The 27,778-nt window shown below is 35.8% G+C and overlaps 2 protein-coding genes across 2 annotated transcripts in view; one reads left to right on the top strand and one right to left on the bottom strand.

Moving 5' to 3' along the window:
* Nucleotides 1-9,616, bottom strand: part of EXOSC8 (exosome component 8) — a 143,231-nt gene extending 133,615 nt beyond the window's left edge. The window contains exons 1-2 of the mRNA XM_053708434.1: nt 9,458-9,616; nt 2,935-2,971 (exon numbers count right to left, since the gene is read on the bottom strand). Coding sequence (XP_053564409.1) covers nt 2,935-2,971; nt 9,458-9,474 — 54 coding nt within the window. The 5' untranslated portion in view covers nt 9,475-9,616. The remainder of the gene's footprint in view (nt 1-2,934; nt 2,972-9,457) is intronic.
* Nucleotides 9,617-10,405: 789 nt separating this feature from the next.
* The window catches only part of ALG5 (ALG5 dolichyl-phosphate beta-glucosyltransferase), a 111,837-nt gene continuing 94,464 nt past the window's right edge, over nt 10,406-27,778 (top strand). Inside the window, exons 1-6 of the mRNA XM_053708435.1 lie at nt 10,406-10,593; nt 12,911-13,082; nt 13,752-13,798; nt 14,618-14,686; nt 17,324-17,416; nt 19,411-19,524. Of these exons, the coding sequence (XP_053564410.1) occupies nt 10,528-10,593; nt 12,911-13,082; nt 13,752-13,798; nt 14,618-14,686; nt 17,324-17,416; nt 19,411-19,524 (561 nt within the window). The 5' untranslated portion in view covers nt 10,406-10,527. The remainder of the gene's footprint in view (nt 10,594-12,910; nt 13,083-13,751; nt 13,799-14,617; nt 14,687-17,323; nt 17,417-19,410; nt 19,525-27,778) is intronic.

Below are 27,778 nucleotides of genomic sequence, written 5' to 3' on the forward strand. Positions count from 1 at the left end.
TTATTATTTATGCTGACAATTTAACAAAAAATTTGTATTTCAGTATTTGAAATATGTCTAAAGATATTTGATAACTAAACGAGATATACTTTAAAGGGACATTAAACACTAAATAAAAGATAGAATGATGCATTCAAAGAAAAAATTAGTCTGAAAATAAAATGTAGATGTATTTTTTAAAGTTTCATAGCTGTTTAAATATTGACAAAATAAGTGTAAAGTTTTAGTATCTATAAAACGGGAGCTGCCATGTTGAAACTTAGGTTACCTTCTCTGTTGTGGCCAATTAGAGACAGTTATAAATAGGTTATGAGAGTCTGCAGCCAATGGCTGTGTGGAATATAACAGTGTTCGGCACTTCCATTTCTAACAGGAACTGACAAGCTCACAATTTCAGAATGGAATTACAGGAAAAGGGGACAAAATAAATAATGAAAGTATATTGCAGAATTGGTTTTATAAATACGATTTATCATTTTATATTACCATCTCAAAGTGTTTAATGTCCCTTTAAAGGGACATGAAACCCAAAATTTTTCTTTCATGATTCAGATAGAGAATACAATTTTAAACAACTTTCCAATTTACTTCTATTATTTAATGTGCTTCTTTCTCTCTTGTCATCCTTTGCTGAAATGTTTATCTAGGCAAGTTCATGTGCAGCAGAGAACCTAGGTTCTAGCTGTTGATTGGTGGTTGCATATATAAACTGATTGTCATTGGCTCACCCATGTACTCGGTTAGAAACCAGAAGTGCATTGCTACTCCTTCAACAAATGATACCAAGAGAATAAAACAGATGAGATAATAGAAGTAAATTAGAAAGTTGTTTAAAATTGTATTCTCTATCTGAATCATGAAACTCAATTTTTGGGTTTCATGTCCCTTTAAGCTTTATATAACAATGTATTGATAGCATTAAAGTGTAAATGGGCAGCCTTGCAACATTTTTATCTAGACAAAGATTTTCCAAACCGGATACTCTATGAGTTTGCAATAGGGAGACATTTTACAAAACATATACAAAAGTTACAAAAGTCAGCTCTGGTCCGGCAATGCACTACTGGTCCAAAGCAGAACATAAGCCAATCACGGGGCCAAGTGTGCATAACCAGCAATCACTGACAGCGTTTCTCTTGGGGGCACAAGCACAGCTCCGGAAGTTATGCAGTATATCTGTTTTTGCTTACCATTCAGATGACTTAAAAAAAAAAAAAGGAAGTGCACTTACTTTGCTGCACTCAAACAAAAGGAATGTAAAACAGCACCAAACCTCAATTTCTTCTCTAAGACGTGGACTGGGGATGGCACCCCCTCACTGACATCAGAGAACAAAGTCTTTTTAGACATATTCCTTGGCTGGATTTTTTATTTAAATGGGATATTTTTTTTCCTTAAATGCTTTTTGAGGGAAAAAAAAATCTATATAAAGATAGTTTCTTTTCAAGATACCTTATTAATCAAAACACGTTAATCATCCTGAGATATAGATTAGTTTTTAATTATATAGCAAGATGCTGTATATTCATGGCTGTAATGTTTAATAATTGCATTAATCCATTCACAATTTCATGCTTTCCCAAAGGTTTCTGTCAGATTATTTTGGACAATTTCTCTATCTTGAAGATATTATCAGATATTACTGGTTTTGTGGTTCTCAAAACTGTGAATTTGTGTCTGCAGAAATGGCAGTGCCCTCCTTCACAGCAAAATGTTATAAAACTATCATAGAGAGTTGATAAATAGACCTTAATGGGGCATAATCATGAAAGAAAACGTTTGTGTTTTTTTCAGATACAGCATACAAATGTAAAATGTCCTTCTATTATAAAATTTGGTTTATTATCTTGGTATCCTTTGTTGAAGGAGAACAATGCTCTACTGGGGGCCTAGCTGGACACACTGGGTGAAAGTGACAAGCAGCTAGCTCACAGTAGTGCATTGCTTCTGAGCCTACCTATGTATGCTTTTCAACAATGGATACCAATAGAACAAAGCAAATTACATTGGAAAATTGTTCAAATGTACATGTTCTTTCTAAATCATACATTTTTCAGATTTTACTGTCCCTTTAATGCCCTGCAAACCTATGTAAACAGAATCAACCCATAGTATGTTTTAATAATCTCAATGGATAGAAGATTGCTTGGAGTGGAATAGATCTCCACAAGCCCCTAAGTGTAAGAAGGGAGGGGCAAGCATTAAAATGAAATATATTGTTTTATTTAAAGGGAAAGTCTACACCAGATAGATAATCCCTTTATTACCCATTCCCTATATTTGCACAACCAACACAGTTATATAAATACACTTTTACCTCTGTAATTACCTTGTATCTAAGCCTCTGCAAACTGCCCCCTTATTTCAGTTCTTTTGACAGACTTGCATTGTAGCCAATCAGTGCTGGCTCATAGGAACTCCACGTGCGTGAGCACAGTGTTATCTATATGAAACACATGAACTAACAACCTCTAGTGGTGAAAAACTGTCAAAATGCCCTGAGCTAGGAGGTGGCTTTCAAGAGCTTAGAAATTAGCATATGAACCTCCTACATTTAGCTTTCAACTAAGAATACCAAGAGAACAAAGCAAAATTGATGATAGAAGTAAATTGGAAAATTGTTTAAAATTACATGCCCTATCTGAATAATGAAAGTTTGTTTTGGACTAGACTGTTCCTTTAAATAAAACAATTTCAATTGTTATTAAGGTAATTATTATTTTTCTCCTTCCAATAAAGTACAGGTGACATTGATCAAATATGAATGATTAACCTATTAAACGGGAGACACCTCCCAATAATTTCATTCATTTCAATGATCTATCTATGCATATCTAATGATATATATAACCAAATCAGTAATGATCTGATATAACTGGAAAAATAATCTGAAAAGTTATTTTTTAAATCAAATCTGCCCTGATATAAACTTACCAGGAATTTTCTGTAGTATTCTAAAGGTTCCACTGTTCTGTGAAGGAAAAATTAAATAATGATTATCTGTCATATTATTAACTATTAAAGGGACATTAACAACAAATTTATCTCATGAATATGAATGAGCACTAATGAAATAGGCAATTTTTATCATGCAAGAAACAACACAACACATCAAAACCCAGCTAGAGAAGTTAGGGACATTAAACAGGTGCACCAGTATTTTTAGAAAATTAAAAATGCAATTATTTGTCCTAACTCCACTTTAACGCACACTAACCACCTTGTAATTACAAGACATTTGTTATGTTGCTATAGAATAACATATGAGCCAAGTCTGAACATTTTAAAGCAATTTAACATCTTGTTTGCTGTAACTGTTTTTCAATAGCCAAACTCCCACCATTTGCTTTATTTGGAGGCAATCTGGGCTTGAGTCTGCAGACCTGGATAGCCATTGTCATTAAAGGGACATGAATACCAAAAATTGTCTTCATGATTCAGATACAGCATATCATTTTAAACAACTTTCCAATTTTCTTCTATTATCATTTTGCTTAGTTCTCTTGGTATCCTTAGTTGAAAGAGCAGCAATGCACTACTGGGAGCCCCAGAGGCAGAACTTTTTTCAACTTTCTGCGATGGGATTTTTTTAGTGAAAATTTTTCTGCAGGTCATTTTTAAATGAAACTCAAAGGGACACTAAACCCAATTTTTTTTCTTTCATGATTCAGATAGAGCATGACATTTTAAGCAACTTTCTAATTTACTCCCATTATCATTTTTTCTTTGTTCTCTTACTATCTTTATTTAAAAAGTAGGAATGTGATGCATAGGAGCCAGCTCATTTTGGTCGAGAACCTGGGTTAGGCTTGCTTATTGGTGGGTAAATGTAAGCCTCCAATAAGCAAGCGCTATCCATGGTGCTGAACCTAAAATGGGCTGGCTGCTAAGATTTACATTCCTGCTTTTAAAACCAAGATAGCAAGAGAACGAAGAAAAATTAATAGGAGTAAATTAGAAAGTTGCTAAAAATGTCATGCTCTATCTGAATCATGAAAGAAAAAAAAGTTGAGTTCAGTGTCCCTTTAATTTATATTTGGCAGTTACATTAAAGCACCATCTCAATTGCAACATGTTGATTAACTGTAGAATAAAGTGTTATAATATAGAGTTTAAAATCTCAATGTAAAAATAGCTGCAGAGAAAAAGAAAAAAAAAGTGAAATGTCTCTTGAACACATTTGTTTTTCCTGCTATTGGTCTAATATCACATAATAAGGAGGTAAAAATTTAATAATAAAAAAGGTACATTGCTTATAAAAATGCAGACCAGGAAAGGCTTGGTCGGGTTGTAAAAATACATGAGAGCCAGTCCTGCTGCATATTTGACTGTCCAATAATGCTTCTCTCTGGTTGCACTGCAATGGAAAATTTACACAGCGCAACCAGACCACAGCGCTGTTTGAAGAAAACAGCCTGATGCAGAGAGCAGTGCTGCAAAGCAAAAGAGCTTAACAGTTCCTCCATGTGTCCTGTTCTTTCTGCAGACATGCTGCATTTTCTGCGATTACATCTCAGATCACAGCATGTTCTGCCTTGGGGCTGGGAGCAATCTGAACAAATTGTTAAGCCAATGACAAGAGGCATATATGTGCAGCCACCAATTAGCACCTAGCTTCCTGCTCCTGAGTCCACCTATGTATGCTTTTCAACAAAGGTTACTAAGAGTACAAAGCAAATTTGATAATAGTAAATTGGACAGTTGTTTAAAATTATATGCTCTATCTTCATAACAAAATAAAAAAATATGGGTTTGTGTCCCTTTAGTTAGTATTATATAGCAGCTGTTATCTGTTAAAGGCAATTAGGGAAACGTATGTAGGAGGGTTAGACTTGAGAAGTCTGCAGTGTATATTTCCAGCTTTGAGATTTAGAACATAAAGTATATTACAAATGTGTTTTACTATGTAGAACTAAACATTTTATTTTAAAATCTCAATGGGTCTTCTTTCATTAAGTTCAAATACAGTACAAGACAGCCCCATCACACTATTGCAAAGTGCATAGAAAAAATGTGCTACTTTGCCATCCTTTTCAACATTTAATTAGAGCCATAGAGGCCAGGCACTGATTGGTTGGTTTACTTAGTGCACAGAGCATACACACCAATCAGAATTTCAGGAATTGTGCTTTATAGCAACTGTTGCATGAGGGGATGAACTGTATAGATTTACCTCAGAACATCTATCCTTTGTAAAAGAGGCTATATAGGAAGCTTCTTGAGATATGCTAACTTTAGTTCATCGTGTCTCATTTCTGGAGACATTTTTATTTTACATAAAGCTATCAACTGTCTAAAAAAATATTTAATCCATTACTTTAAAAAAAAAAAACAGTTTCAAGAACCAAAATAAACAAGCAATTGTGTTCCCCTAAACAATGCAAACCTGCAAAAGGTAGATACATTGGCTATTTTCACATTGTATTATTTTCCTTCATTACATGGACATGAAACCCAAAAATTTTCTTTCATGATTTAGGTAGCACATACAATTTTAAGCAACTTTCCAGTTTACTCCTATTATCAAATTTGCTTCATTCTCTTGGTATCATTTGCTGAAGGAGCAGCAATGCACTATTGGTTTGTAACTGAACACATGGGGTGAGCTAATGACAATAGGCATATATATGTAGCCACCAAACAGCAGCTAGCACCCAGGTGCTTTGCTACTAACATAGCTTACCTAGATGAATCCTTCAACAAAGCATAAAAAGAGAAGGAAGCAAATTAAATTTTAGAAGAGAAGGAAGCAAATTAAATTTTAGAAGTAAAGTAGAAATTTGTTTAAAATTGAATGTTCTGTCTGAACCATGAATGACTTTAGTTATGACTTTACTGTCACTTTAAGATAACTTTTATGCCCGATTCAAAGGCCAAATACTCCCAAAACTCAAGTGAAGACAAAGACACCAACAAAGCTATTGCTTGCAAACAAAAATATCAGTCAATCCAATATTAAAGGCAAACTTAACCCAAAATATTTATTTCATGATTCAGAAGGAGCAGAAATGTTAAGCAACTTTCTAATTTACTCCTATTATCACATGTTCTTTGTTCTCTTTCCATCTTTATTTAGAAAGCAGGAATGTAAAAGCTTAATAGCCGGACCATTTTTGGTTGAGAACCTGGGTTATGCTTGCTTATTGGTTTGCGAAATGTAGCCACTAATAACCAAGCACTATCCAGGGGAACTGAACCTAAAATGGGCTGGCTCCTAAGCTTTAAATTCCTGCTTTTTAAATAAAGATAGCAAGAGAACGGAAAAAAAATAGATAGCGAAAAGCTTTAAATAACGTGTTCTACCTGAGGTTTAGCGTTGGTACGATCACAGTAAGTGACTTTTTGTTCTTTTTATTATTATATAAATAAAGGATCTATTTTAACTTTAATATGAGGCTCCTTTAAATTAAAGTGAATGTCAATTTGGATGAATTAGTGTCCGGTTTTTAATAAACCTATTAAAAACAAGGGCACTTTAATTCATCAAAATTGACATTTCACCCCTTTTCTTCAAAAGCTTACCTTTTATTCCTGAATGCCGTTCCAGCGATTCCCCCGGCCGTCGGAAGCCTCTTCTTACGTCAGAAATGACGAATCCGGCTTCCTCCAATCACACCTTTCCCCCAGGGAGGATCATGGACTGATGCAATGCCGTGATTGGAGGAAGCTGGATTTGTCATTTTGGACCGTGAAGAGGACCTGCGACGGGCGTAGGGAGCGCTGCAGCGGCTGACAGGATTAAAAGGTACGTTTTTGAAGAAAAGGAGTTAAAGTGAATGTAAATTTTGATTGATTAATTAAAAATTCGATTAAAAACAGGGGTACTTTAATTCATCAAAATTTACATTTCACTTGTGGGAAAAAAAACAACTTACCTTTTAAACTTGACAGCCGCTCCAGCTTCCCCCTAGTCGTCGCAAGCCATTTCTGACGTCAGAAATGATGGATGGGTCATCCTCCAATCACGGCTTCCCCCACGGGGTAATCAGTGTCTGATTCAACGCCATGATTGGAGGAAGCCGTATTCCTAATTTTAGACCCAGGATGGAAGAGGCTTTGCAACGGATGGAGGAAGCTGGAGCTGCGGTCAAGATTAAAAAGTACGATTTTTTTTCACAACACGAGTCAAATGTAAATTTTGATGAATTAAAGTGCCCCTGTTTTTAATCAAATTTTTAAAAACTGGGCATTTTAGCATCAAAATTTACATTCACTTGAAATATCAATTTTGATGAATTAAAGTGCCCTTGTTTTTAATAGATTTCATAAAAACCGGGCACTAATTCATCCAAATTGACCTTCACTTTAATATTGGATTGACCAATATATTTAGTTGGTGTCTTTATGCAAAACTGCAACCTATTATTTGTAATTAAAAAAAAAACCCACTATATTCTATAACTCTGAGTACATGTTCATGGGCTATACAATAAATAAAAATTTTATTGAGATACAGTTCTATTTTGACAATAAAAAATGGCACAAAAGGAGAAAGGCACTGTTGCAAAGAGCTTACAATCTAGAGGTTTAGGGTTAAAGTGACACTAAACCCAATTTTTTTCCTTTAATGACTAAGATAGAGCATGCCATTTTACACAACATTCTAATTTACTCCTATTATAATTTGTCATCGTTCCCTTGCTATCTTTATTTAAAAAGCAGGAATGTAAAGCTTAAAGGGACACTGTAGTCAGAAATGAATTCTAAATACAATGTTAATATACATATAAATAAGTATTTTTCTCCAATACATTCTTTACCAAATATGTAGCGTTAATGAAATATTGCTATAGGAAATATTTATAATTTCCAAACCTACTTCTAAGTCAGCCGTTACGGATTCCCAATCCGTGCTGACAACTGCAGTTGAAAGATGGCGCCTTTGGTAAGTAATGCGCATGCACGAGTTAGCGCAGCGTCACAACCAACGTCACCATCTGCAGATGCATTAGGAGAGGAGAATCTATAGAGCAGCAGTCGATCGAGCTGCGCAACTAACGTAAGTATTGTTCTTGCTGACGCTTTGAGAATCGCCCTAGAATAAACGAGCAAAGGGTCTAACTTAGATACCATATTCAATACTTAGTTTATGCTAAATTTCAATTAAAGCGACTTTCCACTAAAGAGAATCCCCCTTGAAACAAACGAGCTAAATATATATATTTTTAAACGGCTGGCAAATCTTGATTATAAGAAAATAAAAAAATCAGACCATGTTGTATACAATTTGTAATTAAAAAAAAAGTCAATACTTATGTAATAAATTATAAAAACGCATTATATAAACTATTATTCTTATAGTTCTATTGAGAGATTAAAAATATATATTCAATACTATTGATCTTCATAATGTATTTAAAAATTATATCTATAGTATTCAGATATATATTTCGAATTCTTTTTACACCTTTTAAAATTAACACAAAATTACTGCTTTACTTCTTTTTAATCGTTAACAGACATAACACATTTGGCAACAGATAAGACGTTTCACGTTTCTATCATAAGTAGAAAGTCTGGCTAACCGATTGCATAGATTGTTCCCTCCAATGCGCAAGCGTCAAATGAACTATGGTGTGGGTAACTTTGGCTTCTAGGATTAGCAATGCGCATGCGCGATTTACCAGAATTGATGCGCAGGCTTATTAGGAAGGGTTATGTGGCTAATTATATGCATAACATCGATCTGCAATTGGTCAAAGTGTTCATATACAGACAATGCCAAAAACGGTGGGCTGGAAGAGGTGACGTCATGGCCGGGTAATGTATCTTAAAAATATAAGGTTTTAAAGCTTTGTTTTAGTACAAAAATAGAGGGGTAGGTGTTAATAGATAAAGATTAACCAAAATATGTGACTATTGTGTATTGAAAAACGGCAAAAACAGTAATCCTTTAAGAGCCTGCCCATTTTTGGTTGAGAACCTGATTCATGCTTGCTTATTGGTTTGCTGAATGTATCCACCAATAAGCAAGCTCTATCCAGGGTGCTGAACCTAAAATAGGCTGGCTCCTAAGCTTTAAATTCCTGCTTTTTAAATAAAGATAGCAAGAGAACGAGGAAAATATGATAGTAGGAGTGAATTAGAAAGTTGCTTAAAATGGCATGATCTATCTGAATTATTAAAGAAAAAAATGGGTTTAGTGTCCCTTTAAATGATACGACGTGAGAGTTGCTTTTCTGAAATTGTAAAATAGTTTGTAACTGCAGCAACTGTGAATTTATATTTTTATGGTATGGTGATGACGATATTTTATGACATTTATATATACAAGATATAGTATCAGCTTCAGGGCAGATAAATCATTTATTTGTATATAATAATGATTTAATTTAGCTATTTTACTGACCAATGCCGTAAAGGCCTCCTTTGACCAAAAAGGCTAAATGACACCTGATTCTATAGGCACATAGCAAAACTGATTCTAAGCACATGAATAAAAGCAAAATGTACTCACTTGAATCCAGTAGCCATAGCGTTATCCTTATCATGCGGCAGAGATAACAATAATAAGAACCACTGACAAGCGGATCAGACTTTACTAATGCCAGATCGGTCAGCGATCATCCAATGCTCGGCAAATACAGAGGAAGCTCCTGTGCTGACCCACGTGGGTTACCGGAAAACAACACACTAGTACAAACTTCGCTCCATGTAACTGACTTGAGGCGTCTGGCGCCCTCTGCTGTTTATAACATGGACATACACAGTACTGATGTTTTGTTATGTATAAAGTAATGTAGTTATTATGTGCAAGATGCAACTTGTTTAAGAAGTTGAATCGATAAAACATTATTTAGAATCATGACACAGGACACCAACTTGAGTTTCTTCACCTGCATCAGCTTATCTTAAATATTCCTCCAAATATATGTCACACACAGTGCAGAGCAATGTTGGCACGTATATATATAGTTATTAATGTATATTCCAAAGCATAATGGATGGATTGTGTGACAGTGTTGTGAAATATTCTGCAGAATTAGTCTATGATTATCTAAGGGTATTGTCTATTATGAAGACAATGGTTAACTTTACTGTTAGGGAGTGCTGCAGTATATTACTCAGAAAATAATCTGACATCTTTTATATGGCAATCGTGGGGTTAAGTCCCAAAACATCTCTTCCTTTGTGCTGCCTATTCTAAGGATATGATTGTTAAATATGATATCCAGTCGTAACCCTATTTTTTCATACTACATTTATCGAGAAATACGTTTAAATTATAAGACAATTGAATGGAAGATTAAAAGTGAATGCAAAAGATGCATTTCGCTTATTCTACATTATTGCAAATGCATAGGGCAGCCGTTCTGCCTGTCTATCACACGGTGGCGCTATTCGGCGCACTGCTATTTCAGTGAGTTTAGAGGCGTTTGTCTTGCCTGTGCTCTGTCATACAGTGCAGTTACTTCCGCATAGGTGTTTAGGAGCAATAGGTTCCGTCTGTGGCTGACAGCCTGTATGTAACTAGCCGGAAGTGCTGTGTGATCAGTGATTCTGGATGGTGACAGTGATGTTATCAGCATGTACCCGTGCCTGTGTGATGTGCTGCAGCTCCTGGTTGCACTGGTAGCCCTGGTGTTAGTTGTGGTGAGTACAGCTGCAGCCGGGTTGCCCTGCTATGTATACTCATTGTAGTTATTTTCTGAGATCTAATATGACTAATGCAATTACTAAACTGTTAATAGCCAATGCCTCATGTATGTATGCTTTTTTAATAAGATAAATTAATTAAGCTTCTTTGTTATGCTATAAGAAAAAAAATGATAAACCATCACTTTATCTTTGCTTTAAAGGGGCAGTAAACACTGATATTTTAATATAAAATGTTTAGGTATGCATAGTAAGACAACTTTGCAGTATACCTTCATTATTTATTTTGCCCCCCCCCTTACACGCTATTTAGCTCTCTCAATTTTCTAATTCTGAGATCTGATTTCACACTCCAGACTTCTCAAGTTTAACACTGCTACATATTTGGCTTTAGCTAAAAGCAGTAAAACAATGCAGTTTATAATAACACAATGACAGTGGTTACCATTGTCAGATGCAGAATTGGGAACAAGATTGGCTTCTCCCAATAAGGCTAGTGTTGAATTGAGTTTGGCTTTTAAAGACTTTGCAGCGAACAGGATGCTAATTTGTTTTTTAAACATTATTTTGAAATGGCTATGTTACTTTTTAGAAATACAATTGTTTATTGTCCCTTGAAGTAAAAAATAAGACTTGGTCCACACCTACATCACTTCCTGGTCGTGTGGGCTGCATTGTTATTTGGAACAGTTGTGCACTGTATAACTTTGAATATGCCTGATGCACAGGACAATTGTCCTTGATAACATGTTTATTCGTCTAAAGAAGACCTGGTCTTTATTTTCAGTTTTGTCTTCCCTTAGATGTTGCTATTTTTTTCATCTTCTGGTAAAAACTCAGAGCTGAACTAAATTATCACAGCCTCCCCAATTATTACTGTTAAGGCCTCTGTAATAATTATTTCTTTAACCATAATCCTAAGGAATAACCAAATGACTCAGCAGACTTAGATCTTAAAGGGACACTAAATCCAAATTGTTTCTTTAATGATTCAGATAGAGCATTCAATTATAAGCAACATACTAATTCACTCCTATTATAATTTTTTCTTTGTTCTCTTGCTATCTTTATTTAAAAAAGCAGGAATGTAAAGCTTAGGATCCTGACCATTTTTGGTTCAGAACTTGGGTTATGCTTGCTTATTGGTTGGCTGAATGTAGTCACCAATAAGCAAGCACTACCCATGGTGCTGAACCTGAAATGGGCCGGCTTCTAAGCTTTACTTTCCTGCATTTTATATAAAGATAGCAAGAGAATGAAGAAAAATTGATAATAGGAGTAAATTAGAACATGCAATTTTAAGCAACATTCTATCTGAATCATGAAAGAAAAAATGTGGGTTTAGCATCCCTTTAATTATTTCCTTCTGACTCCTTAGTTTCTAGATTAATCCCCCATTTCCACAACACTGTACTATTTTGGTGAATATTGTTGATGGTAAGGACCAGAATACTTTGTATCTGTTAGCATTACCTTTAGATCATGTACTCATTGTGCATTACTGCCCTATATATTTATTTTTGTGCCAAGCTGTGTGTTTTAAATAGAAAGTGGTTAGCTAGCCATTAAAATGTAAGCTGAAAAATCCACAGTGATATTACATGTTATGGTCTACACAATAAGTCCATTTTATAAAGCTCCTACATGCTTTTTAACCATGTAAAAATAAATAATGTAATAAGTAGCTCAGATGCATATTTGTATGCACAAATTACTTTTCTTACTATACTTTTAACTCCAGCAAAAGGGTTTACTTATTTTTTTTTTTCACGCCTGTACCATTGAATAAGAATATGGCCAGTGAGACAATCATGAACAAGCATGTGTAGTATTCTACTATAGCTATCCACATCTGAAGCAACGTGGGATTTTCCGGGAATGCAATTTTTATTGTGCTTAACTCTTTTTCAGGGGATAGTATAAGAGGGAAATTCATTTAAAATGTGTTGTATTTTTACACTGGATTGATTTGCACCTTTAATATTTTAGTGTAGCGGACTATCCACATAAACAAAAAAACAACTTCCAAGTACTTGACGGCTCTACAACTGTAAAATAATTCTTTGTCCTGGTGCTATTTCTTAGGATGTTGTTATCCAGTCTGTTTTATTTATTATAGTACAACAGATATTTAGTAGAACAGGTGATTCCAATTAAAACCACATATTTTTGTGACTTGAAATTGTTAATTTTAGGTAGTTGTGTGAGAAAATTAAAGCATTTATTGTAGTTTGGCAGCCTTTAAAATGCATTCTTATTTTTAATTGGTAAATCATATGTGTATAAAGAATAGACAATTATTTTCTTCTTTCAGATTGTTGTTATAGCTCACATAACTGCCAACAAAATGCCAAATCTGCATCGTTTTGAGGAAGAAAAATTTTATGTTGCCACAAATGGTGAAAAAGAGCCCTTCCCTAGTATTCATGACTCTCCAACAAAGGAGCTTTCTGTTGTTGTCCCTTCATACAACGAGGAAACACGGCGTAAGTATAATTTTTGTAACCTAGGGATCAGTTTCCATATTTTGTTTCATTAAACTGGTCTGTCTGTCATGCTCTCTGCTATTTTCCCAGTTATAGTCATATGTTCTCTCCCTCCTTTTTTTTTTTCTTTCTTTACCTTTCTCATTTTCTCTTTCTCTTTCTCTCTCTCTTTCTTTTTCTATCTTTCTCTCTCTTTCTTTTTCTCTCTTTCTCTCTCTTTTTTTTCTCTCGCTCTCTCTTTTTCTCTCTCTCTTTCTCCCTCTTCTCTTTTTTAATATATATATATAATGTGTGTTATAGTAAGCAAGGGTATAAAGTTGGTAGAGGTTGGACGTTTTGTAGGACGGAGGGAGTTTGGGTAAAAAAAGAAAAGATGTTTGCTTTGGAGGACAGAGTAGATAACCTAGATGAAGAGTAGTTACCTTTGTAGCACAAGCAACTGCTCTACTTTGAATATCACTTTCACAAAATGTCTATATTCACCCATACACTAAAAACCATTTGAGGTTTGTATTCTTATCAACGCCAATGTAGAAAGTACGTTTTTTTTTTCATGTGCAGATATAGCTCTTGGTCTATTTTTGAGAGAACATTGCCATTAATTAATTTCCACATTAAATTGCTTCTTACATTTTCATGTTTAAAATGAAATAATATTTTTGTTTTTAGTACCTTTCATGATGGATGAAGCGTTGGAATTTCTGGAAAAAAGAAAGGTATCTAAGGAGAGACATTAATTTACATTTTCCCCTTCTATATTTATAGACAATATAATAGTCTTCTCCCCAAGATCTAATTAAAGGGACACTCAAGTCAATTTTAAATTTTCATTATTCAGATAGAGCACACAATTGTTATCAACTTTCCATTTCACTTCCATTATTTAAATGTGTACAATCTTTTTATGTGTTAATTTTCTGAGACTCCAGCCCCTACTGAGCATGTGCAATATTCACAGAATATACATATTTGTGATTGGCTGATAGCTGTCACATTATCAAGTGGGAGGGATAATATAAAACTAACTTTAGCATCTGTCAAAGAGAAATCTACTACTCATCTGAAATTAAAACGAAGTGCTTTTGCATTGTCTTTTTTATTATACATTAACCGATTATGCTGTTCTACTGTGTTTAGTAATCCTTTATTGGGCACACCACCTGGTTAAATTTGCTGACCACCCGCTAAAGTTTAAGCCAATATTAAGTTGAAGTAGCTAATATTTCTTTTCCTATGTACAGTTTACATTACATTTAGAAATGACCTAAACTTTTGCTAAATTGCAAAGTTTTGCACATCCCACACCCCGCTACCTCCATAATTCTTACTGGCTGGCAAATGTTCTGTAGAGAACACTTATAATTTGAGGGTCACAAGATGTCTTTATAGATTATTCGTCAATTTTATCTATGAAACATTGCACTGTTTACTTGAAGGTCTGTGATTTTGTGCTTTTCTAATCATTCTCATATTTTTAATTAAACCCTCTCATAATCTGTATAATCTCTCATGTTTTGAATGACACTCTCTCATAGAAAAAGAGAAACACATTCAGTTATGAAGTTATCGTGGTTGATGATGGAAGCACTGATAAAACAACAGAGGTATGTTTAATTGCTAATAACACCATATATAGGTACATTAGGCTTTGCATTGTACAAATATGGGACTCATGCTTAGGTTTTTCCATATAAAATCTGAAGTTTAAAAAAAAAAAATGTTGCAACCAGTTTAAATGTCAACCGTTCCTTTAATTACCAACAAAATATCAGTTGTACAGAAACATTTAGGGGACTGTAGACCGCAACATGGGAAAGCTAAGCACCTTCCAAATAAACTGTTAAACTATGTAATCAATCAAGCACTTGATGCTTATCCTTGTTCATTAAATTATTAAAGGGACTGTAAACTACACATGCGCATTTGTTGCTTTCAAGTAGCAATGAATGCTGAATATGTTGGCTGCCAGTGGGATTAGGCTCTATTATTAGGAGCCGGATATCTTCGTGTGAAATTGCAGCACTTTGATCTTTGTGTGTTGCACTTTCACACGAAGATTTCCGGTTCCTAATAAGAGAGCCGAATCCCACTGGCAACAAACATATTCAGCATTCTTTGCTACCTGAAAGCAACAAATGCGCATGTGTACTGTAAACACCTTATAATTTCAACTCATATCTGCAGTTTTCCAATAGATTAATTTAATGACAGAGTCTAAACTATTAGAATAGATTAACACCTTGTTTTCTGCAATTGTTTTTCAGTGGTCAAATTCCACTCACCATTTATCTTGTTTGGAGGAGCCATTTTGGAGTTAGCTGTAACAAAATCTGCATTGTTTGGCATCAGCAGAAAAGATACAATTAGAAAGAGATATGTTAGACAAAGTGCTCAAAATTAAATAGAGATATAAATGCATTTCAATTTGAAATAGAAACATTTTTGCAATATGCTTCTAGTAAAAGTTCTTACTGTTTTTCTGCGGCATATGCACATATCCTGTGAGGGCCCGTGCACCAGTATTGAAGCTCAGAGAACTGAAGATGGCAAGTATTGCTTCTGTGAAGACTTGATTTGTGTCACCGCTGACTCTGAGAATATGTAGTGTTTGAATGCTGGTGCACGAGCCCTCACAGGACATGTGCACATGCTGCAGAAAAACAGTAATAACTTTTTACTAGAAGCATTTTTGCTAATGATATTATATTGCATAAATGCTTCCATTTCATATTGAAATGCACCCATGCACATTCAAACTTTGGCCTTTATATCCCTTTAAGGGAAGTCCAGTGTTTTTGTTTTTTTGTTTTTTTTATATTCCAAAATGTCTTAGCCATGGTAAATTTTATTTTATAAAACTTAAAAACCCATCCTACAGTACCATATCTTTTAGGCATTCTTTAGTTTCACAGTATAGTCTTGGCTTTTTCTTTCCATTATTAGTAATAACTCCTGAATGGTTCCACTAAAAGGTTAAGCAAATTGTTGCTGCAGGTTAAAAAAAACTATTTTAGTTTGCTAGCTGCATGGTTTTTACATATAAACTACACATCTGTGTCATTTTACAATCGCTCATTTTCCATACTAAAAATTGTAATGTTTATAAAATGTTATGCTAAAAAAATGTGTTTCTCATATTAAATGGACATCAAACCCACATTTCTTTCATGATTCAGATGAAGCATACATTTTGTAAACAACTCTAATTTACTTCTATTATCAATTTTCTTTCATTCTCTTGGTATCCTTTCTTGTAGGATCAGCAGTTCATTACTAGTAGCTAGCTGAACACATATGTAAGCCAATCACAAGAGACATAAGTGCAGCTAGCTCCCACCTTCTGAGCCTATCTAGGTATACATTTCAACAAAGGATAGCAAGCGAACACAGCAAATTAGATAAATGTAGTAAATTGGAAATCTGTTTAAAACTTTATGTTCGATCTTAATCATGAAAGAAAAAAAATTGGTTTTCATGTCCCTTTAAGTAACTATTACATGCTGAGAACACTGCTTTCAATTATTTTGCACTGTTAAAATAATTTTATGTATCTATTGATAATCTGCATTATGCTTTTTTTTTATTTTTTTATTTGAATACCATTGAAAGCAGCATCATTTAACACTTAGGCATATTTTAGTCAGAAAAGGTTGAAGTCATTATGTGCTCTGTGTTATGAGATAATTATATAGCATAGGTAGGATGGCAGATTCTGTATATATATATATATAGGACAGCACTAAACCCAAACAAGATATTGCTTTGATGTGCTAAGACGTTTGAGAAAGCGCCAATTAAAGCAACATTAAATTCATATACAGTATAGAGGCCTATAAATGAGCTCCTGCATTTATCTAGCGTGTGCTGCACATTGGTGAGTCAGAAGTGTGGAGGATGCAGTTGAGCCTTTTTAGGAAAATGGAAAATAACACAAATTCAGAGGTAAATTACAGGAAAAACAAGCAAAATAAATAATAAAAGTACATGGAAAATTGCTGTTACTATATATAGTTACATTATGAGGATAATATCTCTTTAACCACCAGATGGACTAAGTGCAGCGTTTAAAGAGGAGAAACCAGTTCTGAGCTTCAGCTTTAAATTGATTGAAGAAGAAAAAGACTAAATATATGTGGAGGGCGGCAGTAATTGTTTCTAACAAATATGCTATTTGTGTACGTTAGTACAACTGATGACTTCCTCCAACATCTTTAAATTAATCAAACTTCCTTTTTTTTCAGGTTGCCTTAAAATACTCCAAGCAGTTTGGTACTGATAAAGTGCGAGTTCTCACATTAAAAAGGAATCGGGGCAAGGGAGGAGCTGTCAGAATGGTAAATCTGTATTCAGCCACTGCTTTATGTGTATTCACACTTCTTAAAGGGACAGTCTACTCCAAAATGTTTGTTTAAAAACATAGGTAATAGATAACGCCTTTACTATCCATTGCCCAGCTTTGCATAACCTATATTGTTATATTAACATACTTTATAACATCTAAAACGCTAAGGGGTCGATTTATCAAACTGAGGCGATTATGCGCCCCTGTCCGCAGCAGCTCTCCCCAGGCGGGCTGAATCGCACGCAGGCAGGAGCCGTCGATCTCCCCGGTCGGACGAGACCAGGAGATTAAAATGTGCCACCTTAGAGATGGCGAAAGGGTTAGGAAATCAGCGGTATAATGACCGCTGCTTGTTAAATACGGACTGCAGGTTCTCACAAGAGGGAATCGAAACGCTTGCAAAGCCTTTGATAAATCGACCCCATAATCTCTGTCTTTTTAAAGCCCCTGCAGGCCGCCTTTAACTCAGTCCATTGTATAAGCTTTTCACAACCAGACAGAGCTAGCTAATGTGTACCATATAGATAACGTTGTGCTCACTCCTGTGGAGTTACAAATGAGCCCACACTGATTGGCTAAAATGCAAGTCGTAAACAGAGTTAAGGTGGCAGTCTGCAGGAGCTTAGATACAAGGTGATAACAGAGGAAAAAAGTATATTAATATAATAACTAATAACAGATTATTTGTTTGTGTAGACTGTCCTTTTAATATAAATGTAAGCAAAATTGTGCTCAAAATGTATTAACATACACATACCAGGGGGTGATGTAACTAAAAATAACAGGAAGAAGGAAAGTAAGATAATTCCGCCTGTTTTATATCCAAACTTCAGCTATGCTCTTTTGCCAGGTTTGCAAGTGGGCCGCCAAACTATTAGCGCTACCGCATGTTAACATCAGTCAAGCACAATCAATAGCACTTCTATTTTTGCACTCATAACCTCATTTTTATTGTTCAACCATTAGACGAGGGCTCTCGAACATCTGCATGCTGGATAGCGCAGAGGCGCAAAATACTTCACATAAGAGACTTCTGTGTAGAACCGCAGGAAAACTCATGACGGATATCGTTCAATCGCGTAGCCAATGGTGGAGTAATAGAGTCCTTCATGTCGTTTTGTGCTGTATTATTACAAATAATGGTTTACTTCAAGTCTCAAAAAGTTCTCAATTTGACAGCAGTATTTTGGATTGTGCAAGCACAACACTTAACTCACCACTTTGTAGTACAGTCACAATGTATTGTGAATAATTCGAGCATGTCATTGTAAGATGTTACCCTGCACCTCTCTGTTAGAAGTACTGATCCAGAGCGAAAACTGCCGCTGATTCAATCAGCAGCGCTAGGTACGCAACACTTTTTTTAAATTATTAATATTTATTACATGATCCCACAAATTATCAGTGTCACACATTCCATGTCGCATAAAAAAATGCTACAATTTGCCCTTTGCCAATACGTTTTGGCTCATACTAGAACCTTTATCAAATGGAGAATATACATAGATTTGTTTTTCTACAAAGGGGACATGTTACCCGTATGCTCAATTACTTTAAAGTGATACAGCATATTTGAAAAAAGCTTATTACAAATATCACATGAACATCTCTATGTAGAAAAGGAAGATATTTTACCTCAAAATGTCCTCTATTGTAAGCATCCAATCAGGATGCACGTCTTGGGACTAGGAGTGTGCATGTGGCATGTGAACTCACACTTTTCCTTCTCAGTTTCAAGAAAGTTTACTATGGATCTCCCAAGTTCACAGTAAAATAATGTGTATTCAGAAATGATGATGCTCATTAGTAGCTAAATGGTAACTTCTCCCAGAGCAGTTACTCCAAACAGTTGATTTTAGTTATAAATAAAAAAAAACAAAAAAACAAAAAAAACACAGCTATACGCCAAAACGTTTTTCTTTCTCAGTTGTGTAAAGGATAAATGAGTTACATAAACATTTACACTGGTATATTCTGTTTCTGCAGGGAGTCCTTGTATCTCGGGGGAAGACTATTCTAATGGCTGATGCTGATGGTGCTACTAAGTTTGCAGACGTTCAAAATGTAGAAGTTGGGCTTGAATCCTTAAAACCATGGCCGGTGAGTAGATCAGCTTTTGCCTCTTTCTTTGTGGTAGTTTAATATGAAGAATGGGTGTAGCTGGCTTTAGATTTCTTGGTCTGTTTTTAAAGGGAATTGAAAACCAAAATTATTTCTTTCATGATTCAGAGCATGCAATTTTCCAATTTACTTCTATTGTCTAACTTTCTTTGTTCTCCTGGTATCCATTGTTGAAAAGCATGCCTAGGTAGGCTCAGGAGCAGCAAAGTACTACTGGGAGCTGGCTGCTGATTGGTGGCTGCACATATATGCCTCTTCTTATTGGCTCACCTGAATCGTTCAGCTAGCTCCCAGTAGTGCATTGCTGTTCCTTTAACAAACTATAGCAAGACAATGAATAGAATGGGATAAAATAAATAAAATGGAAAGTTATTTAGAATTGTTTGCTTTATCTCAATAATGAAAGAAAACATTTGGATCTCATATCCCTTTAACCTTAAGGCCGTTTATGGCGTTCTATTCCATCCTAAACGCGCCGGGCTTTAGCGCCGTTAGGACGGAATAGAACGTCCTACCCATTTGGCTGTCCTGAAGCCAACGGCGCTTCCTGGATGCTATCGCGGTCTGGAGTGCCTAGCGCCATAGGGACGCCGCCCTGACCCCATCCCACTTGCACGTTCACAGGATTTTAATTTGTTTACATCGGAACATTGTTCCGATGTAGACAAAGTAACCCGGTCATCAAAGGGTTAAGTTAATAATATAAATAATAATTTGTCTTGCTTATAGAAGAGCATTATCTAAATATTTAAAGGGATATAATAAAATGCTGTCATGTTTTAAAGCATTTTATTGTTGCACTATTACAGGTACAAAACCCTTTATTCAAACTGCTTGGGACCAGAAAAGGTTTGGTTTTTGGAATATTTGTATATTTGCATCTGTAAAATGGGACGGCTTGGGAAGGGGATGGGACCAAGTGTAAACAACAATATCTGATATCATTTAGGCAATTTTTTACATGTTACAATACATCTTATGCATGAACCTATAGGTAGTTTTATTTGATTTTGTATACACAGTACCATCAGATAATATCTGCAATCTGAAAGGAAATGGTTGTTGCTTTAAATACATATAGACTATAATTTCCATTTTAGAACACAAAAAAACAAATCTAATACCCAGGCAGAGAAGATTGTCACTTATTAGTAGGGAACAATTGTAATGTTTTAATATTTTTTTTAATCAAAAAGTCTGGATTTTGAAGTTACAGATCTGGAAACTTATACCTATAATTGCATATAAATATGTATTTAACCCATACAAAATCAGATTCCGAGCAACTGTGCACTACTGGGACCTAGCTGAACACATCTTGTGAGCCAATGACAGGTGGCATATGTGTGTATCCAGTAATCACCAGATGGCTCATTGCTGCTCCTGAGACTACCTAAGTATGGCTTTCAACAAAGGATGTTAAGAGAATAATGCAAATTTGATAATAGAAGTCGGCTGAAAAGTATCTTAATATTGCATGCGCTTTCTGAACTATAAAAGTTTACCTTTGATTTCCATGTACTTTTTATGTTCTATAATGATGGACTGGAGGTTGTTTAGAGTTGCAAGCCAAGAAATGGATAGTAATGTATATAGGATCTCATTTACGATTCCTTTGTTCATTCATAAGAAGCTGTTGGGAATCTTCTGAAAATTTATTTCTGTGAATTTTAGTAAAGCTACAAATAAAAATTCTAAATATCCCATAATAGGTGATTTGAAAATGTAGTTTGATAAAAGCACTGAAAACTTGGTAGCTCCAGTTTGTCACATATACTAGGGACGGAAGAAGCCTCCAGGCGTCTTAATGTATTAAACGCATGTCACCAGACAGGGACAGTCTAGTAAAAATTAAACTTTCATGATTCAGACAGGGCATGCAATTTTAAACAACTTCACAATTTACTTTTATAATCACATTTGCTTTATTCTCTTGGTATTTTTTTTTTTTTTTTTAAAGCTAAACCTAGGTCGGCTCACACGCTAATTTCTAAACACTTGAAGACCGCCTCTTATAATTTTTACCGTTTTCACAGCTAGACGTTGCTAGTTCATGTGTGCCATATAGATAACATTGTGCTCACTCCCGTGAAGTTATTTATGAGTCAGCACTGATTGGCTAAAATGCATGACTGTCAAAAGAACTGGAATAAGGGGGCAGTCTGCAGAGGCTTAGATTAAGGTAATCACAGAGGTAAAAAAAAGTATATTAATATAACAGTGTTGGTTATGCAAAACTGGGGTATGGGTAATAAAGGGATTATCTATCTTTTTAAACACTAAAAATTCTGGAGTAGACTTCGCCTTTTAAAAGAAATATTTCATGTTTCCAACCAAGCAAAAAATGTATTTATTTTTGTTTTCTAGCTTTACTGTGCTTCATTATTAGGCATAACCCTGTTAAAACTCTAGTTAATGGGTTTACTTCTAACATTGCACTCGCACTGTACCAAATGTGTTACTAAGTTTGGTACAGTGCAATTGTGATATTAGAACAAAACACGTTCAGTACAGTGTGAACTTGCAGCGGATACAAAATATAGTGATAAAAAAGCTGCCTATTCCATACATAAAATTGTGTTCCTAAAAAGAAAAGAACAATTAAAATACATATCTATAACACAAAATATATACATACACAATCTACCCACAATCCCCCAGCTCATATGGGTTTATTATTAAGGTTTTGTTTTCTTTATTAACAATGGTGATGGCATACACACACACACACACACACACACACACATATACATATATATATATATATATATATATATATATATACCTTCCATAGGTGTAACCTGTATAAAAATGGGGAGACTGTAGGTTCTAAACAATACCAGCTAAATTAGGTGAACCTTTTCAGACATAGCTGTCTCGCCAGCCTTTCAGTGGCGAGATGAGTAATTGTAAGAAATATACTGCATGTACTGTGACACTTAGTTTGCATATAGTTTATTTGAACTATTATATATTTTAAAGCTCTTCATATAAAATAAATGTTTTTTATTTGTATTAGTACTTTTAATGTTGCTAGCATTTCTTGTGCTGCCTTATAGCAGTGCACATCATACCCCCTGAAAAAGCCACTTGAGGATGTTTATCTCTTCTCTCTTGCTGTGACTGGCTAGGGACAAATATAAATACATTATTTATGAGGTATTCCAGTTTCTTTGAAGAGGCAAAATCTACAGAATTTTCAGAGATAAATTTCATTAAAAAAAAAAGGCAGGGGGCGTGTCCAAGTAGTGACTGTGGAAGGTTGCATCTTCTTAGAGCTCCTGCTGATCACCTAACAACCCGCCGGTGTAGGGTACTCTTTACAGCGATAAAGCAACTCAAATGATCAGCACTACTGGTTTAGTGGATTGGTTAATAAGAGCCGGATTATTCCCTGTATTTTTGACGCTGGGGCATAAGAGCGGGCAATAAAGGCCTGGAGTGGTGGCTCAGGACAGGCAGCGCTACCCCCCTCGGATTCCCGAGGGTAACTGTCAGGACTGGACATAATAATTAAGAGAACTATCTCACATCTTGTTAACATTTCGGAACAGTAGGGATCTTCCTAATATAAGTAAACCTGCAACTATCAAGAATTTTCTCACTGCGCAACAAATATGGCCGCCGTGAAGGAAGTTAACTCTCTGACCCGCATTGACTACTTCTTGGAGAAATTGGAACATCGCTTACTGGGTCTTATGCAAAGGGCTCCCTGGGATTTTTTGATGCAATCACACAAGACATATCTTAGCTCAGAGAGCAGCATGAAAGGCAGTGAGATGACAGCTGGGGGGGACGGAGCCGTGGTTAAGAGCGCTCCCGCGGCTCCCCCTCCTCAAAGCAAAGGAGAATCCAAAGTTGGCTCAGGGCTACCCTTGCGGGTAGCAGCTCAGAAAAAGCTTTCCCGGCAAATCAATCAGCCGCAAGCGTCTGATAAGCATAAGAAGAGCCTGGTCCGCAAAGCACCTTTCAGAGATGAACCGCCATTTAAAAACAACTGCAGTGACAAACTGAGTAGCGATGCAGTCCCTGACTGGATCAAGAAGCCCAACACTTTAATCCAAACTGCCCCGTGTATATTCAGACAGGATTCAGAAGCACCTCTTGATTGGGGATGTAATGTTGGATCCGGGTTTGATATAGCCATCAATTGCATGTCACCCTTCATAGCAATAACTTTACCTTGGCAGATGGACATACCTTTTCATACCGATAGAGAAGTCCCTAATAGACAGTATATATTGCAGTATTGGGACAAACTAAAACCAGCCTGAAAAAAGTACGGGCATTTACAACTACTGTTGCATTTTGTTCGTTTAAAACTGCTTTAACCCTGTTTATGTTTAGATTATAGTGTTTGTAATGGCTATTGTCGTTCTAAGATTTATTATAAATAACCATAAGTATATTTTTGCTGGAGCATGATATAAGTAAGCCTTAGAACTACCTATGATTTTAGGTCATGATGGAGGCATAGGGAATGCATGCACACCCTTTATAATCTCTGTGTGTCCCCTGTGGGGTTTGGTGGGGGGCCCCTGGGGTGACATAATATACAACTAAAGAAGGGTTTAATGATATAAGAGCTGCCTCAGTTCAAAGCAAGAGAAAAAAGGGGACAGCAATATCAGTGTCCCTCTCGCGGGCTGCGGCTGGGTCTGCTGTGGGGCGCTTAATTATCAACTATTACTATCAACATGAGCTGTGCCTTAGAGGAAAGCTACATGGGCCATATCATGTATAACTGATATTAGCCTAAGGCTTGACACTTAATAACCTGCTGAAAGCGCATGCATATAAATACCAAGGCTCCATGAGGTAAATTATTCAACGTTAGGAATTGGGATTTGTGAAGGTTTCCCTCTTAATATATTGTTCTGAAGTTCTATATTAAGACTACAAAAATAGTCATTATTTTTTTTTTCCTTGTGAGTTATGTGTACATATTACATACAGTCCTGACCATAGCACCTGTATAAATACTTACCAGAAATGTGTTGTCTCACAATGTCTTTAAATATGGTGCTTGGTGCTATATGTAAATGTTTTATATTTAATAATCTCCCTGAATGTTTCTTAAGCTTAAGAACTGGCCCAAGAGCGGCCTCTATCTTAGTTATAGGGGGCTAATGAAAGAGCTCGGTGAATATTGTTGATTAACCATAGTCAAATTTGCTATAAATGTTTGATGGGTTTGTACATTTAATTAAGCTCTTTTGAAAAATTAAAAAAAAAAAAAAAACAGGCAAAAATAAGTAAGGAAAGTATTTTACCTGTTTGAACTATGCCTAATTAAACATTTATGAGAAATTTGATTTTGAGTTTATAGTCCATTTAAGCTTTCATAACTCATTCTATTTACAGTTGCAAGAAAAAGTTTGTGAACCCTTTAGGATTACCTGGATTCCTGCATTGATTGCTTATAAAATGTAGTCTGATTTTCATACAAACACAATCTGACTAAGCTAATAATACACCAACTGTTTTTTCTTTCACCTTTTTATTGAAGACATTGAGTAATCATTCCCTGCAGGCTGGAACAAGTAAGGACACCTTTGAATTTAGTAACTTGTAGATCCTTCTTTAGCTGCAACAACCTCCACTAAACTTTTCCTGCTTAAAAGTCTTGCACAGTGTTTAGGGTGAAGTTTGGACCATTACTCTTTTTACAAATCTGTTTCAGTTCATCAGTATTTCTGGGTTGTTTTGATTGCACAGCCCTCTTCAGGTAATGCTACAACATCTCAATTAGGTTAAGGGCAGGACCCTGACTTGGCCATTCCAAAACATTAATCATCTTTTTAGCCATTCTTCAGTTGATTTACTTCTTCTTGTTGCATCATCCAACCTTCACCTTATGGCAATAGACTGCTGCCCTGACATACTTCTGTAAAATGTCTTGATACATTTTTTTTTTTAATTTATTGTTCCCTCAATGATTGCAAAGTAGCCCCAAGCCATGATACTTCCTTTTCCATGCTTTACAGTTGGGATGAGGTTTGGGTGTTGGTGTGAAATTCCCTTTTTCCTCCAAACATACTGCATTATTGCCAAAAAGTTCAACTTCTGTTTCATCTCTCTGCAGCACATTTTCCTAAATGCATTGTGGCACATCCAGGTGGTCTATGGAAACCTTTTTTTTAAGGGGGGGGGGGGGGGGTTTGGGGGGGGTTCTTGTGTGTTTGGTTTTTTTTAGACAGCAGTTGTTTCCTTTGTATTGTCCTTCTATGAACACCATTCTTGTTCAGTGTTTTACTGATACTGGACACGTTAACATAGATTTATGAAGTATTATGGAGGTCTTTTGCTATTACCTTGGATTCTTTTTCACATCCTTTAGGGTTGCCCGTTCTGCTCTTACAGTGACCTTTACAGGATGCCCATTTATAGTGAGAGTAGCAACGTTCCTGAATTTTCTCCATTTGTAGAAATACGTCATCATGGATGGATGAACACCCAGATCTTTAGCTTTTGCAACCTTTTCAAGCTTTGTACAACCCTTTAATGTGATTTCTGAGGTCCTGTAAAAGTTGTTGGTTATTATGGTTGACACTAACCAATCTTTCTTGAGATGAACAGATTTGTCAGTAACCAGGCTTTGAGTGCCTTTATTTAAAAGGGCAGGGCGTCTGTGCAACCTTCACCTCCAATCTAATATCTTTAAAGGGATAGAAAAGGCAAAACTGAAATGTGCAAGGGTACATTTCGGTTTTTAATAGCATTTTTGCAATATACATCCACTAGCCAAAATGCTTCTGGTAAAAGTTATTACTGTTTTTTTTTAGTGGTATACAACCATATGCTGTGAGGGCCCATTCACCAGCATTCACCAGCATTCAAACACCAAGATTACATACGCGGTTTTGGTATCGCATATACTATGCCGCATATTAATGCGGCACGTATATTTCACCTGTCGGACGCAATTTTTACTCGCATAAGCAACATAGAACCGCGCCGCAAATCGGTATCACCTATTCAGCGCAAGGACTTACGCAGCGAAAATGGAGATATTTTACTCCATTTTCACCTTACCACAGATAGGCAGGCGCAGCAAGACTTGCGTTGAGTTTGTGAGCACCGTAACCCCCTGAAAATAGTAACTAACACCTAACGCATGCGCAATATCTATCTACCAGTCAACCGTCATCCCCCAGCCGCAATAACTAATAAACTATATTAACTCCTAATCTGCCAACCCCCACATCGCAAAAAATCTAATTAACCTATTAACCCCTAAACCGCCATCACCCCACAACGCAATATACCTTAACCCATTAATGACCGACGACGTGCAGGGTACGTCCTCCAAAAAAATACCCTTAATGACCGAGGACGTACCCTGCACGTCGTCTGTCTCGGAAAGTACACTACAGAAAAAGTGGGAACGGCTACACTACAGAAAAAACGTTAAAGGAAAAGTGGGACAGAGGGAGATATAAATGTAAAATAAAAATGATCAAAGGGATCTGGGAGGGGTTTGGGGGGGGGAAGCTACACTACAGAGAAAAATATATATATTTTATTGTAAACTGGGTACTGGCAGACAGCTGCCAGTACCCAAGATGGCTCACAATAAGTTAGAGGGGGAGGGTTAGAGAGCTGTTGGGGGATCAGGGAGGATGGGGGCTAAGGGGGGATCCTACACATCAGCATATGTAAACATGCTTAAAAAAATTAAAATATAGCTTTTATTTTAGTACTGGCAGACTTTCTGCCCGTACTTCAGATGGTGGGAACAATTGTGGGGTGGGGGAGGAAAGAGAGCTGCTTGGGAGGGATCAGGGGGTGGGATGTGTCAGGTGGGAGGCTGATCTCTACACTAAAATTAACCCTGCAAGTTACCTACAAGCTACCTAATTAACCCCTTCACTGCTACCCATAATACACGTGTGATGTGCAGCGGCATTTAGCGGCCTTCTAATTACCAAAAAGCAACGCCAAAGCCATACATGTCTGCTATTTCTAAACAAAGGGGATCCCAGAGAAGCATTTACAACCATTTGTGCCATAATTCCACAAGCTGTTTGTAAATAATTTCAGTGAGAAACCTAAAGTTTGTGAAAAAGTGAACAATTTTTTTTTATTTGATCGCATTTGGCGGTGAAATGGTGGCATTAAATATACCAAAATGGGCCTAGATCTATACTTTGGGATGTCTTTTATATATATATATATATATATATATATATATATATATATATATATATATATATATATATATATATATATA

This window comes from Bombina bombina, chromosome 3, assembly GCF_027579735.1.
Source record: "Bombina bombina isolate aBomBom1 chromosome 3, aBomBom1.pri, whole genome shotgun sequence".
NCBI classification, from domain to species: Eukaryota; Metazoa; Chordata; class Amphibia; order Anura; family Bombinatoridae; genus Bombina; species Bombina bombina.